The 15,216-nt window shown below is 31.7% G+C and overlaps 1 protein-coding gene across 2 annotated transcripts in view; it reads left to right on the forward strand.

The window, feature by feature from the left end:
• MAN2A1 (mannosidase alpha class 2A member 1) overlaps window positions 1-15,216 on the forward strand; it is a 181,998-nt gene that overhangs the window by 99,957 nt on the left and 66,825 nt on the right. For both annotated transcript variants that reach the window (XM_074199950.1, XM_074199951.1), the window contains exons 11-12: window positions 1,699-1,813; window positions 3,805-3,872. In XM_074199950.1, the coding sequence (XP_074056051.1) occupies window positions 1,699-1,813; window positions 3,805-3,872 (183 nt within the window). The remainder of the gene's footprint in view (window positions 1-1,698; window positions 1,814-3,804; window positions 3,873-15,216) is intronic.

Consider the following 15,216-nt stretch of genomic DNA (forward strand, 5'->3'; position numbering starts at 1 on the left):
TTAGCGATGCAGTGGGGTCTAAGGAACAGAGTGTCTAAAACTTTTCAATTCTTCCAAGGTGATATGATCTGAAGAGAGATGTGGTCACAGCTCTCTTGGCCTGTGGACAACTCCAGTCATTCTCTTCTGCCTTTTGAGACCATGTCCAGGGTACTGACTCTTTCTCACTCCCTGCTTCTCCCTGGGACTGCAACTCACAAATGCATATGGGTGGTGGTAACAAAGGATAACATTTCTAAACTCCTTATAACCAGTTGTCTGAGCTCCCTAATATCTGGACTGAGAGCTCTGGAAGCTGCCACTGCTGATTCAGTTATCTTCAAGACCTGGTTCTGGCTTGCTGGGTCACAGCCTGGTACTAGACTGTACTCCACTTTCACCCCCAGTGAGATCTTTTCTGCTGATATTCTAAGTTGACTTGGGCAAGAAATTGTTTCAGTCCATCCTTTTGTTGGATCTGCCCCTTCAGAGTTAATTTTGAAGTATTATTTTTGCATTGTTTGGAATATATAATTTGGGAGATGTCAGATGGGTCCCTGCCCTTCATCATTTTGGCTCCACCTTCTGTATTGTATTTTTTTCAATGAATTCTAATAATTATGCTAAGATTTATAACTGATGAAGTACATCCTCTTTTCTTAAACTTTCCAGCTGGCTGATGAGAAAACATAATCATATTCCTTTCATCTCCACATGGCTGCCTATAGAATATAAGGTCTGATCAGTGCTTCTAGTTTTCAAGTTTTTGATTCAGTTCTTTCTTCCTAACTGAGCCAAATGCATTTCTGTGTGTCAAATGAGAATTTTTTTTAATCTAAGGAAATACTAAAGTGTAAACTTTAGCTGGATTATGGGGTACCCTTTCCTAAAAAAGAAAATTTGTATTCTCCTGAGAATGTTTTTGGTCACCTACTTTCTAGATACTTAATCCTTTTCAGGAAATATAACTTTTGCAAAAATGATTTTTGCAAAGAGTAATAAACTTTAACAGTATTTTTCATGCATTGAAAAAATATTGATAATCTATGAGAATAAATAATTTTGGTGACTTGGAATTTTCTGGTTTACATACAATCAAGATGTCTCCTTGCTTTTAGTCAATTAATTCTTTAAAGGTTTAAATAGATAAGGTAGTATTTTAATTCATCATATTTATTCAAGATAGACCTTTTAAGGATATAACACTTTTAGAAGTATGATGATGGCAAAGGATTATGACCATGTAATAGGAAATGACTTGTTACTTGTAGACTTGTGAAGGATAGTTAGAAATTCCCCTTCTTTTTTTATTCAGTCTTTGCTGAATATATTGCTAAAATTTCAACATTCTACTTCTATTAGTAAATTTTATGATATTTTGATACAGCATTTATGTTGAATCATGGTAGTTTATTCTGAAAATTATTTTTTATTATAGAGAAATATAGCAGAAAATTGTGAAAATTATAGAGGAATTTTATTGAAAGTTTTTTAAATTAATATAATTTTAAAAGCTTTTTCTTTAGATAATCCTCATTCTTCTAAAATGATTTCATTTTCTGCAAAGGAATTTTTTGAGATCTAAAGTTTTTTTTTTTCTTTGATTATACATATACATATGAAACTTTAGGTTTGATAATTTTAGTAATACAGAGATTTAAAAAATTATTTTCTTGGCATTTGAATTACTTCTCAGAGTACCAAATTTTCTTTTCACAGACTTTTTCATTCCTTAATGAGCTTGAAGACGATAATCAGAGATTCTGCTCATATTCTCATTTTGAAGGACAAAGATGCCTACAGATTTAACCCATCCAAACCCTTCTTACAGATGGTTAGTTTATCTAACTCAGTATTTGTATTCTTCTATGAAATATTTTTGTTTGGTATGAGAAAATAATTAAGGGAGATATTGAAATGTAAGTATATCTTTTCCTGTTATGTACTAGGATGTCATACTTTGACTCTTGTCCACTTCCAGACAGAAGTAGCCCTGCCTCAGTAGATAAAGCAGAGTCTAGAGTTAAGAAGACCTGATTTCAATTCTGTGTGTCCCTGGGCAAGTTAGTTAGCCTCTGATTGCTTCAATTCACTGGAAAAGGAAATGGCAAAGCACTCTAGTATCTTTTGCTTTAAAAACCTTATATGGAGTCACAAAAAGTCACAATTGAACAATAAATCTAAACATACAAGTTCAAAACCATTTGCAATAATTCAAATGGAAATGCTAGGGTACCTCTAACTTAAATAATGTATAATGCACAGCATAATGAACCCAGTGGAAAGTACTGATTAAAGCAGTTTTCTATAGTGTCTGACACATTATAGGTACTATATTATATAAATTTTAGCTGGTATTAGTATTTCTATTAGCATTGAGAATTTTTTATGATTTTGATAGGGAGAAAGTACATTTGATCTTGTTCTCATTTGCTATTAGCTCAAATCACAGATGGGTTGACATTTATATTGTCATTTCCTATTTTACTCCAAAATGAGTTGTCATTGGAAATTTGTTCTGAATGATCTTAATTCATTTTCTCAATTCAGATAGAACCTTTCTGGCCCTTAGCTCTTAGAGCTCTTAACTCTTTTGCCTTTCAAACGAATGATTAAGTAGAGCTAATGTCTCCTACAGGAAAGAAAAATTAGCAAATTTATTATTCAGTATTTTATTTATACTTTTGTTTTGGCACTAATAATTATTTTAATTAAGCTTTTGCATTTTGTTAGTGCCTGTTAATAGATGGGGAGGTATTTGAATTTTATACATAAATTGAAATTTTTATTATTTATATTTGTGTCAGGAACTCAGGCTTTTTAAAAAATTTTACTTACTAGTTCTTACATATTGGGGCAACTAGGTGGATAGAGTGCTGAGCCAGGAGAGAGGAAGAATTTAGTCTAAATTTGACCTCAGATACTTAATAGCATTTTGATCCTGGGCAAGTCACTTAATTGCTGTTTGCCTCATTTTTCTCATCTGTAAAATGGCAATAATACCACCTCCTACTTCCTAGGGTATTTGAGAAGATTAAATCATACTTGCAAAGCCCTAAATAACATTTGCTGGTACCCATGTGGCATTATACAAATGTTAACTATTGTCACCATCATGCTCAACTTAATGTCTTTTTTAAGATAAATTGAGGATGCACTGAAGTAAAGGATGCCTGTATATCACAAAAAGTTTTAACTACTATACATACATGTTGGGTCATGAATAAGGACTGGACCTGTGATTTTACTAATCTAGGAAGCTCCCTGTAAAGAGATTTTTATGATTTTAGTTGCTCTGCTGCATGCAACCAAATTGTTAGAGGCAGGATTCACTAAATCATCCTGGATTCAAAGATGGCCAACTGACTATCTACTATTATTCTCTGTCCTAATGATATTTATACTTCTTTGAATGATAATAAAAATGTTTTTAATTTGTCACTTCATATTCTTTGTTTAAAAACTGCTAGCTCCATTTGTTTTCTATTTTTATAGCCTTTTTTTTTTTGCAAGACAGTGGGGTTAAATGGCTTGCCAAAGGCCACACAGCTAGGTAATTATTGTCTGAAGCCAGATTTGAACTCAGGTACTCCTGACTCCAGGGCTGGTGCTCTATTCACTATGCCACCTAGCCACCCCGTTTTCTATTTTAATTACATGTATTTTGCTTTTACATAATAATTAAATTTGAACTTTGTTAAGGATTGACATGCATGGAGAAATTTTACATTATTTCTACTTATCATTAGAAATTTTTCACCATTTTCACCATTTCACCATTTCTGAAGTATGAATTTTGAAATTAATATTTTTTTATCCTTGTAGGAGAGTGAACAGCAATCACAAGATAGTCTGCCACAAAAAACTGTTATAAAACTGAGTACACAGCCAAGGTAAATATGTAATTTCTTCATAGCCTGTTATTACTAATTTTTGATATGTCTCTTTTGTTCCATATAATATTATTTCATTACTGTAACTTTAGGGCCAATTTTTCATTTCCTCAGGATAGAATTTTCTATTAATAAAAATAGGAATGAGTATTTTTCTACTTTGTAAGCTAAAAACTCATAACTGTTCTGAACTTGAAAGCAGAAGCAGTATTATATTCAATAGGCAGTTGGCAATTAATGATGGCATGTCTTTGTTTTAAGAAGAAAATCTTAATTTTAATTATAGTGCTGCCATTTGTACTATTTAATAATTTATGCACTCATTTGTCTTTAATCATTTTGCAAAGAAGGTTTTTTTTTTATTATAACAAACGGAAGTACGTTAATTTAATGAAATGCTTTAAGTAACTATACTTACCTAAAGGTGAGTTTTACTGTATAGTGCTTATTAGGCATTTTTCTTTTCCTTTGCACTAATGATGATAGCATTGTCCTTTAATATCACTGATGTGAAATAGAGTAAATGATGGAGAGGGAGAAGATAATGTTTGGCAGAATTATAATGCAGTTAGCAAATGATTTGAAGAAATGATGAATAATTGAATATTTGTGTTTTGATTTATCTTTTCTTTAGAATCCCCTCCCCCCGCCATTCTAGTTAAGCTTTTTCTTAATTCATTATCAGTTGATTTAATCGCTTAAAATTTTTTTTTTGCATTCAGTGATTTTCAGTACCATAAGTATAAAAGTTTAGTTACATTATATAGATTGTAGGTTAAGTTGAAAAATGATATAATTAATAATTTTTATTTTGAGCACTGAGGATTTTAAGATGAATTAAATTTAAATTCACTTTGTTTATTTGAATGGCTAACTATAATTTTACTAAGTTCACTAGAATAAAATTTGAGACATGTTAGGGACTCAGAATGTATGGACAAAGCTACTTTTAATATCAGCAATGTTGCCATGCCTCAGTATGCCAGTTCTACAGAGTTTCCAGTGAGAAAAGTCAATGTTTGTGAAAGTGAAAGAGTCCCATATTTTAAATATGGGACTCAACCTAACCGTATATTATTTAAATATGAGAATTTGTGTATTTTTTAAAAGACTTTTTTGGAATAATGTTCTGATATTCTTGTTTCTATTTAAAAAATGTTTATTCTCATTATCTGTTCTTTTAAACATTTCTTGCTAAGAGACTTGTCTCTAGTTGTTACCCTTTTTTCTGTTACTTGTCTTCTACCATGGTTCATGAATGTGAGCTATCAGTATGGTTTTATGAATGTGAGCTTCTTTCCAGATCCTTACCTGCAGCATCTCCAATTATCCTAGTCTTATTTTGGCATAGAAGTGGTTAGGTAGGTTCATGAGGAAAGGTTTCTCATCCTTTTGCACTTTGATAACTATGGAATATTTCCTTGTGACCAGAAAGGGAATTAATGATTCTATTAATAAAATATGACTTGTGGGATTTGTTTTAAGGCATTTAATGTTCAAATAGTGATCTTCAAGATTTGAGATATAGCTGTAGTTCTAGCCACTGACTATTTTACCAATTTTTTCTTACTGAAATGAAATGTGAATGTTTCTGATGTGAGATTGTCAGGTATTTCTAATTTATTCTATTTACTTTATTATCAGTGTCACAGATTTATCTAGTTATTGACTTTTAGTCTAGTAAACAAATACTTTTCCTTTCTGCACTTTCTCATCTATAATTTCTTCATCTCTCATAGTTTTATTTATCATTATTCTGCAGTCAACTTCTATTTATTTCCAATCTTGGCCTTTTTCTTACTCTCCAGTGCTGTGTGAGCACTGTTGATTGCAGTCTGTCCATTGCTTTTTCCTCATTGTTATCTCTTCCTGTACAACCATCACTTAAGTAATCTTTTTTTTTTCCTGTGAAATTTATTCTATCTGTATTTGTCAACCAATCAAGATAGCATTTATCTACTAACCTACAGGATATTCTCCTTCCTTCCTCGGTGACTTAAGTTTGATCTCATAGTCTTTATTTCTTTCCTCATTCCTGCTACTCACTTGGAGACTACAACTTACATATTGCTACTCCCTCAGATATCCCACCCTCCCAGTTCTGCAACTTAATTCACTTCCTATGATCTACTCTTATCATCTAATCTCAGCTGCTTCCACAAATGGTTATACACCTCTATCTTGCCATTACCCATAAATGATTAACTCCTATTTTCACTGAATGAAAATTCAGCCCTCCTAACCTATCATCTCAAATTTCCAGTTACCTTTTGGACTTCCCTAGTTGTGTGTCTCAAAGACATCTTGAATTTAATATGTCTAAAACAGAATTCTGTTTTTTTCCCTAGAACCTTCTGTTGCCCAAACTTTTTCTTCTTCCTCATTTCCTTATTACTCCTGAAGGCATCACTCAGCCTCACAGCCTTAATGTCATCTTTGTTACCTCTCTCTCTCTCTCTCTCTCTCTCTCTGTATTTTAATGTTTCCAAAACATTTCTTCTCTTTTCTGATACTACTACTACTATTCTGGTGGAGGCTCTCATCACCTCCCGCTGACACTGAAATTGATTTTCCAAAAGATCTTGTTTGGCCAGGTCACCCCTTTATTCATTAAATTGCATTGACTCTTGTTACTGCCAAGATTAAATTTCAAATCCTTTGTATGACTTTTTTAAAGTCCTTCTTCTAATCTGACATGCTTTCTATCTTTCCAGTGTTAAACTGTACTGGCCTTTTTTCTGTTACTCATGCAAACACTCCATCTCCAAATTCCATGTATTTTTACTTAGTCCTTGCCTGAAACTCTTTCTTTTTTCATCTGTTTCCTGGCTTCCTTACGTTTTTTCCATGTTTCACCTGAAAGACTTAATTCCTGCAGTGAGTCTTTTTTTCCAATCTTCCATAATTATTGTGCTTTCCTTCTGATTTTATCCCCAATTTATCGTCTATAAATATTATTTTTGAACTTGTAGATTGTAGTGTGAATCCTTGCGAGCAGGGACTATTTTTTGCGTTCCTTATATTCCCATGCTTACCATAGTGCCTAACAGATGACAGACACTTAATAGATGTTTATTTATTTGGCTTGTCACAAGCATCTCCTTCTGAAGTGATCCACTGACAGCTGAAACTCAATATAGCCAAAGTATAACTTATGCTTCCCACAAACGTACCACTGCTTAACTTCCCTATTTCTATTGAGGGAAACTCCCTAGTCATATAAATCTTCCATTTTATTGTTCTCTTCACAATCCTCACTCCCACTTATTCCCTCATAAACAGTTATTTTCAATTTTTGTTAATTCTACCTTCATAGAACCTCTTATATATCTTCATCTTGTACAACATATTGCAATAATTTTCTTCAATCTTATTGCCTTTCTTCTCTCCCCTCTTTGATCTCTTCTTTTCCATTTAACTGCCAATTGTTATTCTTATAGCACTGCCAGTCAATGAACCCCCCTTTATTAAGCACCTCTTATATATAAGGCACTGTGCTTCTTATTAAGAATACTGGAAAAAAATAAAACTGTCCTTGATTTCTAGGAGCTTTTGTTCTATCAGGGAAATCTCATGTCAGTATATCAACTTCTGAAAAGATTTTCCTTTTAACTCAGTGAGCTTCAATCACTCTCCATTGCTTCTAGAGTAAAATATAAACTCTTAAATGTTTGGCTTTTAAAGGCTTTCATGACCTTACCCTGTATTAAATTTCCAATATCATTATATATAATGCTCCTTCCTATATACTATAAATAGTCTATCTAAATTCGATTCTCTTTTTTTCATAAGCAACATTTTACATCTGAAATGAGAAAAATATGTGTAACTTTTCAAATCTGATAGCATTGTATAAATGCTTACTGATATTGTTACTGTTAATATCATCATCATCATCATCTTTTTCTCTGTACTGTTTGCTTTCATTATCCCCACTAAACCTGGCATACAGGATGTCTTCATCAATATCTCTTATCAGTTCCTCACTTCCTTCAGGACTCAGTTTGAGCACAACTTTTGATGTAAAATCATTCCTATTCCTGAAACTTCCTTTCTAATTACTTTTTTATTTATTTTAAATTATTAAAATTTTTAATCACAAAATTTTACCTTTCTTCTCTCTCTGCCATTGAGAGAAAAAAAAGAACAAAAAAATCCTGCTACAAACCTGTGTAGTCAAAAAAATTCTATATTGTACATATACACAGAAAAATATAATCTTATTTTGTTCTCTGGGTCTTCCACTCTATCAAAGGTTAGTAGCATGTTTTTCATTAGTCCTTTATATTTGTTGTTGATCTTTCTACTGATCAGAATTCCAAAGTCTTTCAACAGTCATTATTGCTGTCTATATACATCTTCCTGGTTCTCCTTACTTCACATTGCATCAATTTTTACAAAATCCTCCTAGGTTTCATTTTTCTTATAGCTCAGTGTGTAGTTTCTGCATAGCAGAAATAATTTGCATAATAGAAACACTTCATTTCAAAAATTATGGCATAAAAGGCAAAACTATCTCATATTGTGGCAAATTTCAATAAGGAAAGAACAACCAGAAGGCAAAAATAATTAAACGAAAACTATCTCAAAATAAACACAACATACAGATCTTATAGACAGGATGTGTAACATAAGAATTCTAAGCTCCTAGAAGAATTTGAAAAATTCCCAAACCTGAATGTTATATTGAAAGAAAAGAAAATAACTATTCAAAAACTACTGAACACAGAAAACAAAGTGTTACTCAAAAGAATCCACCTGTCACTGTAGAAATAAAGAGGAAAAACAAAAAACCCTGCAGGACAGTTCCATTCAATTCCATTGAAAAACAACAAATTTTAGAAGAGACCACAAGAAAGACCTTCAAATGTTAAAGGAAAGGAATTTTGAATTAACATAGAAATATTCTGCAAATATCATAAACTTTAAATTATTGCAGGAAAGGACACATGAAGGCTGGGGAGAGAAGATGAAAAGGGGAAGTATACTCTCATCAAGTCAGTGATAAACAATGAAGACAAAAATAACTCCTATAGACTAGCAGTCAGTCAATCATTAAATACTTAATGAGTACTTATTCTATGACATATACTGGATATACAAAAAGAAACAATCCCTGCTGTCAAGGAGTTTACAATCTAATGGGGGAGACAGCATGTAAAACAAATATATATACAAAAAAAAGTTATATACAAGATAAAGAGGAAATAATTTTAAAAAGGAAGGCACCAGAATTGATTGGGTGGTTAGAGAAGGCTTCCTTTATAAGGTGGAATTTTAATTGAGACTTAGAAATCAGGGAGGTTGGTTATCAGAGCAGAGTATTGCAAGAATGAGAGATAGCCAGAGAGACTGTATAGAGACAAATGAGTGATGTAGCAAAGGGAGGAATTGCAAAGTCAAAAGAAAAGGAAATCTGTGTTAGAGGTTCCCATTGAAGAATGCTCCCATATGGGGAAGAGAAGTGTTATAAAGTTTTGGGGGATTTTACAGAGGGTAAGTCTGAAGGGATTTGGTGATTGTAGCACTATTACTGAGAATTTTGTTTCCAAGCACAGCATCCTGCCTCAGGAAAAGAGGAATCTGATGTATTGGGGGGTAACTGAGATCCAAAAAAGTTGTAAGGCATGAACCCTGAGAGATTTCATGGCAAATGCAGGGGGGTGGGATGGTGAATCATCTTTAAAAAAACATTATTTATTTTTAGCATTCATTTAAGCTTTTTATGAGTTATGAATACTTTCCTCCCCACTCCCTGTCATTGAGAAAACATACACGTTTTTCATATATGGTCCAAAATATATGCCCCTCCAAAAGCAGAAATTAAAACTTAAAAAAAATGTAAAGTAGAAAAAATTATGCTTTAGTCTGTACTCAGATTCTACCAGTTCTTTCTATGATGATGAATAGTATTTTTCATAATGAGTTCTTTGGGATTGTCTTTGATTGTTATATTGCTGAGAGTAACGAAATCATTTGCTATTAATTATCATAAATATTGCTGTTACTGTATACAATGTTCTTCTTACTTATTTCATTTTGCACCAGTTCATAGGCCTTCCCAGATTTTTTGAAATCATTCTATTTGTCATTAATGAACACCTAACAGTATTCTATTCCCTCCCCCTACCCCCCAGCAGTCCCTCTTCCTAATTTCCTGCTTTCCTTCTAATTTGGCTGTATTAATTTTGTTTGTGCAAAATCTTTTTAACTTTCATATAATCACGATTATCTATTTTATAGCCTATAATTCTTTTTGTCTCTTGTTTGGTCATAAATTCTTCTAATTCATAAATTTGACAGGTAAAGTGCTAATGCATCCCTAATTTGCTCAGGTTTTCACTTTTTATGTTGAAATCATATAACTATTTTGACCTTAATTTTGTAGATTTGTGAGATTTGGTTTATAAGTTCTGGATATTCTATGTGGCTATCTCTTGTGCCTGGAATACCTTCCCTCCTCTATATCCTACCTTTCCTGGATTTCTTAAAGTCAAAGTTTAAATCACATCACATATTAAAAAACTCTTCCCAGTTCCTCCTAATTCTAGTGTATTTCCTTCTGTTGATTATTTACTATATCTAGTTTATCTGTTCATATGTGTCTGCACATTTTCTCTCCCATTAGATTGTCTGCTCACTGAGAACAGGGATTGTCTTCTCCCTTTCTTTGTATCCCTAGCACTTAATTCATTGCCTGGCTTATAGTAAACTTAAAAGGTGTTTCTTAATAAATGTTTCCTTACTGTTTGATTCATGCATGTTTTTAGTATCCAAATTTATAACCCTTAACTGAGCCACCAGTAATATGTAGTAATAGAATAGCGATAGATTTCAATATCCTTCTATCAGTTTGGGATAAATCAAAATGGAAAGATAAAAAATAATATCAGATGGGACAAATAACTGGAGAAGCTTAATGCTAAAAAATTTAGGATGTCTTAAACATTAGATTTCCTATTTCTCAACTTCACATGAAATTTTCCAAAATTTATCCCAAGGGGTAAAAAAGAGAGCTGAATATATTCTTGAAAAAAATTAGGTGAGTTAAAGTAACTTTTAAATGTGAAAGTTAATGAATCTATGTTATAAATATAGATATTTCTCATGACAATGAAACATTACAATTGTAAATATAGCCTTTATATTATTATATAGATTATAGCCATTACAGACCGCACCACAGCAAAAATAATCATTTCAAGTACTACAAATGAAATTATAGACTCAAATGTATACTTAAATAATTGAGTGAGATAACAAGCGATAATAAATATTTAAAGATGTTTGAATCATAATAGCAATGAATATTTATTTGAAAGAAAATTATAATGAAGAAACTAGAATTTCTGGAAGTCAACTAAGTCCTCAGGAGGAATATATCCCTAAAAAATACTAATAAAACAGAAAAGGAAAATATTAATAAACTGATTATGTATTTTTAAAAATTCAAAAGCAAACAAATCTATAATGAGCATAAGATATTAAAATAAATGAAATTTAAATGTGGAAGCTAAACAAGCTAAAGAAATAACAAAGAAAATTAAGAATTAGTTCTTTGAAAGCACCAGCAAAATTAATGAACTTTAGGAAATCTGATTAATAAAGAGAAAGGTAGAAAGGAAATCAGTTAAAAACAGTAGAACAAGAAAACAATTTTTAAATTTATCAAAAAAATGTTCTGTACATTTATAGTAACTAAGAAATTTGAGAATGCAAATAAATGAATAAATAAAGGAATATACCCTAAAACCTAACATATTCAAACTAACAGAAGCCCAAATAAAGATCCTAAGTAGTGTTTTTTTTTTTTTTAAGAAAAGGAAACAAAACTAGATGTAATGGTATATACATACTAAAGAAAAGGGTTTCTGATCCTAATAGATTCATAGGAGAATTCTTTCTAATTTTTAAAGAAAAAAATAATACCAATATAGAAATTTTACAGAATTGAGAAAGTCATTTTTAATAGTCTACTTTTATGAATCAAATATGTTACTAAATCCCTAAATTAGGGGAGGATAAAGCATTGAAAGACTACTGTAGACCAACGTGATTCATTGTTTCAAAAATTTTAAATAAAATATCATACTGATGACTGAAATTCATCCAACGAATCATCTAATTTGATCAGATTGGATTTATCCAAGGGATACAAGAATTTTTCAACATTGAAAAAGCAGTTATCGTATTTCCCCCAAAATAATACTGGGTTTTATATTAATTTTTCCTCTAAAAGGTGCATTAGGGCTTATTTTCAGGGAATGTCTGGAGATACACAGTCATTCCTGTAGGAATCATCATCTTCTTCTCTCTGCAAAGAATTTCTTCTGGTTGAATCCCAGACTAGCATACCTCTTTGGCTATCTTGCAAAACAAGTAGCAGCATTCAATTGACTGAATTCCTTATTCATTTATTTGTTTGTTTGTTTATTATTTTTATTATTTATTTATTTTTTGTTTTTGCAAGGCACTGGTACCCACGGTCACACAGTTAAGTGAGTATTAAGTGTGTAAGACCAGATTTGAACTTGGGTCCTCCTGACTCCAGGGCCAGTGTTCCTTCCACTGTACCACCTAGCCTATCTTGACCCACTTCCTTATAACTGCTTGTGTGCACCTGGCTTTTTTTGGTTTTAAGAGCATCAATGCCTGATACATGTTCACTCTTATCTTTCTTGCACTTTGTGTTCATTAGAGGTTGGGGTTTTGTATTCCATCCAGATTTTATCAAGTGGCCCTTGTGTCTGTATTCCAATAAGTTTCCCATTCATCTGTTTACATGGGCTTTTACTTCTCATCCAAAGGTACCCACCTGGGTATTTACGAATACTTAATTATAATTTACGTAATCATTTACTTTAAGTGTTAATGTCAATGTTATTATTTATATTTAATTATATATAATATTTTATAATTCAATATGTCTGTTGTGTGTTGCAGTGGCAGTACTAAAATACGTCTATCTGGCTGATGATCTGACTTATTTAATAGTATCTCGAAAAATATTTCTTTTGGGGGGGATATGGTAGCATGATTTATCATATTAAATATAAAAACTATATAAAACATATGATTATCTTAATTAGTGCAAAGACTGACAAAATACACTACTCATATGCTAAAAACTTCCCAAAGTTCTGGCAGCTAGGTCCTCTTTTTAAAATATAATACTGTATCTAAATCTCAAACAAGAATTGTATGCAGTTTGATTTCTTAAATAATCCTCCACTAAATGCAGCAAAGGAAGGATGTCCATTCTCTCCCTTGTAATTTAAAAGTTTTGGAAATGGTAGCAATAACAATCAGAAAAATGAAAAGAACAAACATATGTGCTGTGTGTACTATATAAAGCACATTACAGATATTATTAATCATTTAATTTTCACAACAAGTTTTTGCAATTTTGCAGAGAAAATTGTAGCAGGCAGAGATTGTGACTTGCCTAAGGTTACAAGCTAGTTTGAGATCATATTTAAACTCAGATTTTCCTGAATCCAGACTATTGTTCCATGTACTGTGCTAAAGTAAAGCCATAAAGATATGTAAAGAGGAAAGGAAATTATCCCTATTTGCAGAAAATTATCCCTATTTACTTATTGATTGTTAAGAAATTAGTAGAAATACTAATTAAAGTTTTCTTAAAATTGTGGGTTATTAAAATAAACTCACAAAATTGGGCATATTTCTATACAACAACAACAAATGTAGGAGTCATTAATTAATATGCCCCAAAATAAGTAAAAATACTTGTAACTCAGTCTGTCAGTATGTGTATATGCATGTATGTGTATATATATATATATATATATATATATATATATATATATGTATACATATATATGATAAATAATTTTTATGTAGATTGTTACAGAGATCCTGGAAGAAATAAATAGCTCAAATATTCTGTGCTCATATCTTGCTCACACAGATATAATAAATGTGAAAATATTACCAAAGTTAATTTATAGCTCTAATATCATGCCAATTGAACCAAATCTTAAGAGAATTGGATAAATAACAAAATTTATTTGTAGAAATAAAACTTATAGGATATAAAGAGAAGGGAAGAAATGCAAAGAGTATTTCTAGTGTCCAAACTATATTTTTCAAACTTTTTTTATGTTTTTTGACATAAACATTTATAGATTATTCCCATTCTGTGAAGTCTTTTTAATAGAACAAACCAGTTAAATAAAACTAATAATTGTTACCTCATCTGAAAATATTTTCTATATTCCATATCACTAGCAACTGCTCCCTTTTATAATCAGTATTAGTCGATTTTTTAATCTCCTATTCTCCCAGTTCATTGAAAAGCTGAAGAAAATTTTGAAAAATGAATTCTTTAAAGCAAAGATAAATATTCAAGCAAAATAAAGCACTTCAGTGACTATATACATAAATACACACACACACACACACACACACACACACACACACACACACCTCATTTTCCACCTCTAAATCTATCACCTGACACAGATTGCATGTTTCTCTGGGGCAAGGAATGAGCACTATATTTATTCACAATTCACACATCTTTCAAATTTATTTGTTTCTGCAGTTTTTTGTCATTGCATAGACTGTTCTCCTGGTGCTGCTCATTTAATTTTTCATCAATTGATATGTCTTCCATGTCTTTGAAGTAATCTATTTCCCCATTTTTTGTGGCGCAATAATCTCTCACACTTACATACTACAACTTATTCAGTCATTTTCAAACTATTTTAAAACAGCTGTCATCAAAACTATTTGATCTTTGGGCAGCTGGGTGGTACAATGGATAGAGCACTGGCCCTGGAGTCAGGAGGACCTAAGTTCAAATCCAGCCTCAGAAACTTAATTATTACCTAATTGTGTGACCTTGGACATGTCCCTTAATCTCACTGACTTGAAAAACCAAAAAACAAAACTATTTTATCGTGCTTAAATATAGAGAAGCCAATCAGAAAGAATGCAACTAGGGGTAGCTAGGTGTCACAGTGGATAGAGCACCAGTCCTGGAGTCAGGTGTACCTTAGTTCAAATCTGGACTCATACACTTAATTGCCTAGCTGTGTGACCTTGGGCAAATCACTGTCTTAAATAAATAAAAAAAAATTTAAAAATGAAAGAATGCAACTCAACAACCCTCTGTTCAAAAAACTAGAATACATAAATTTCTTAGGAAAGCATTCCCTAATGTACAAAAACTGCTGGGAAAATTGGAAAGCAGCCTCCCAGAAATTAATATTATACCACTACCTTATGCTATATTCTACAGTAAATTCAAAATGTGTATATGATCTCAATATTAAATAAATTATATGTCTCTGCCAGGGCATATAGTAGCATTCTTGAC

The sequence above is a fragment of the Macrotis lagotis genome, chromosome X (assembly GCF_037893015.1).
Source record: "Macrotis lagotis isolate mMagLag1 chromosome X, bilby.v1.9.chrom.fasta, whole genome shotgun sequence".
Taxonomy (NCBI): Eukaryota; Metazoa; Chordata; class Mammalia; order Peramelemorphia; family Peramelidae; genus Macrotis; species Macrotis lagotis.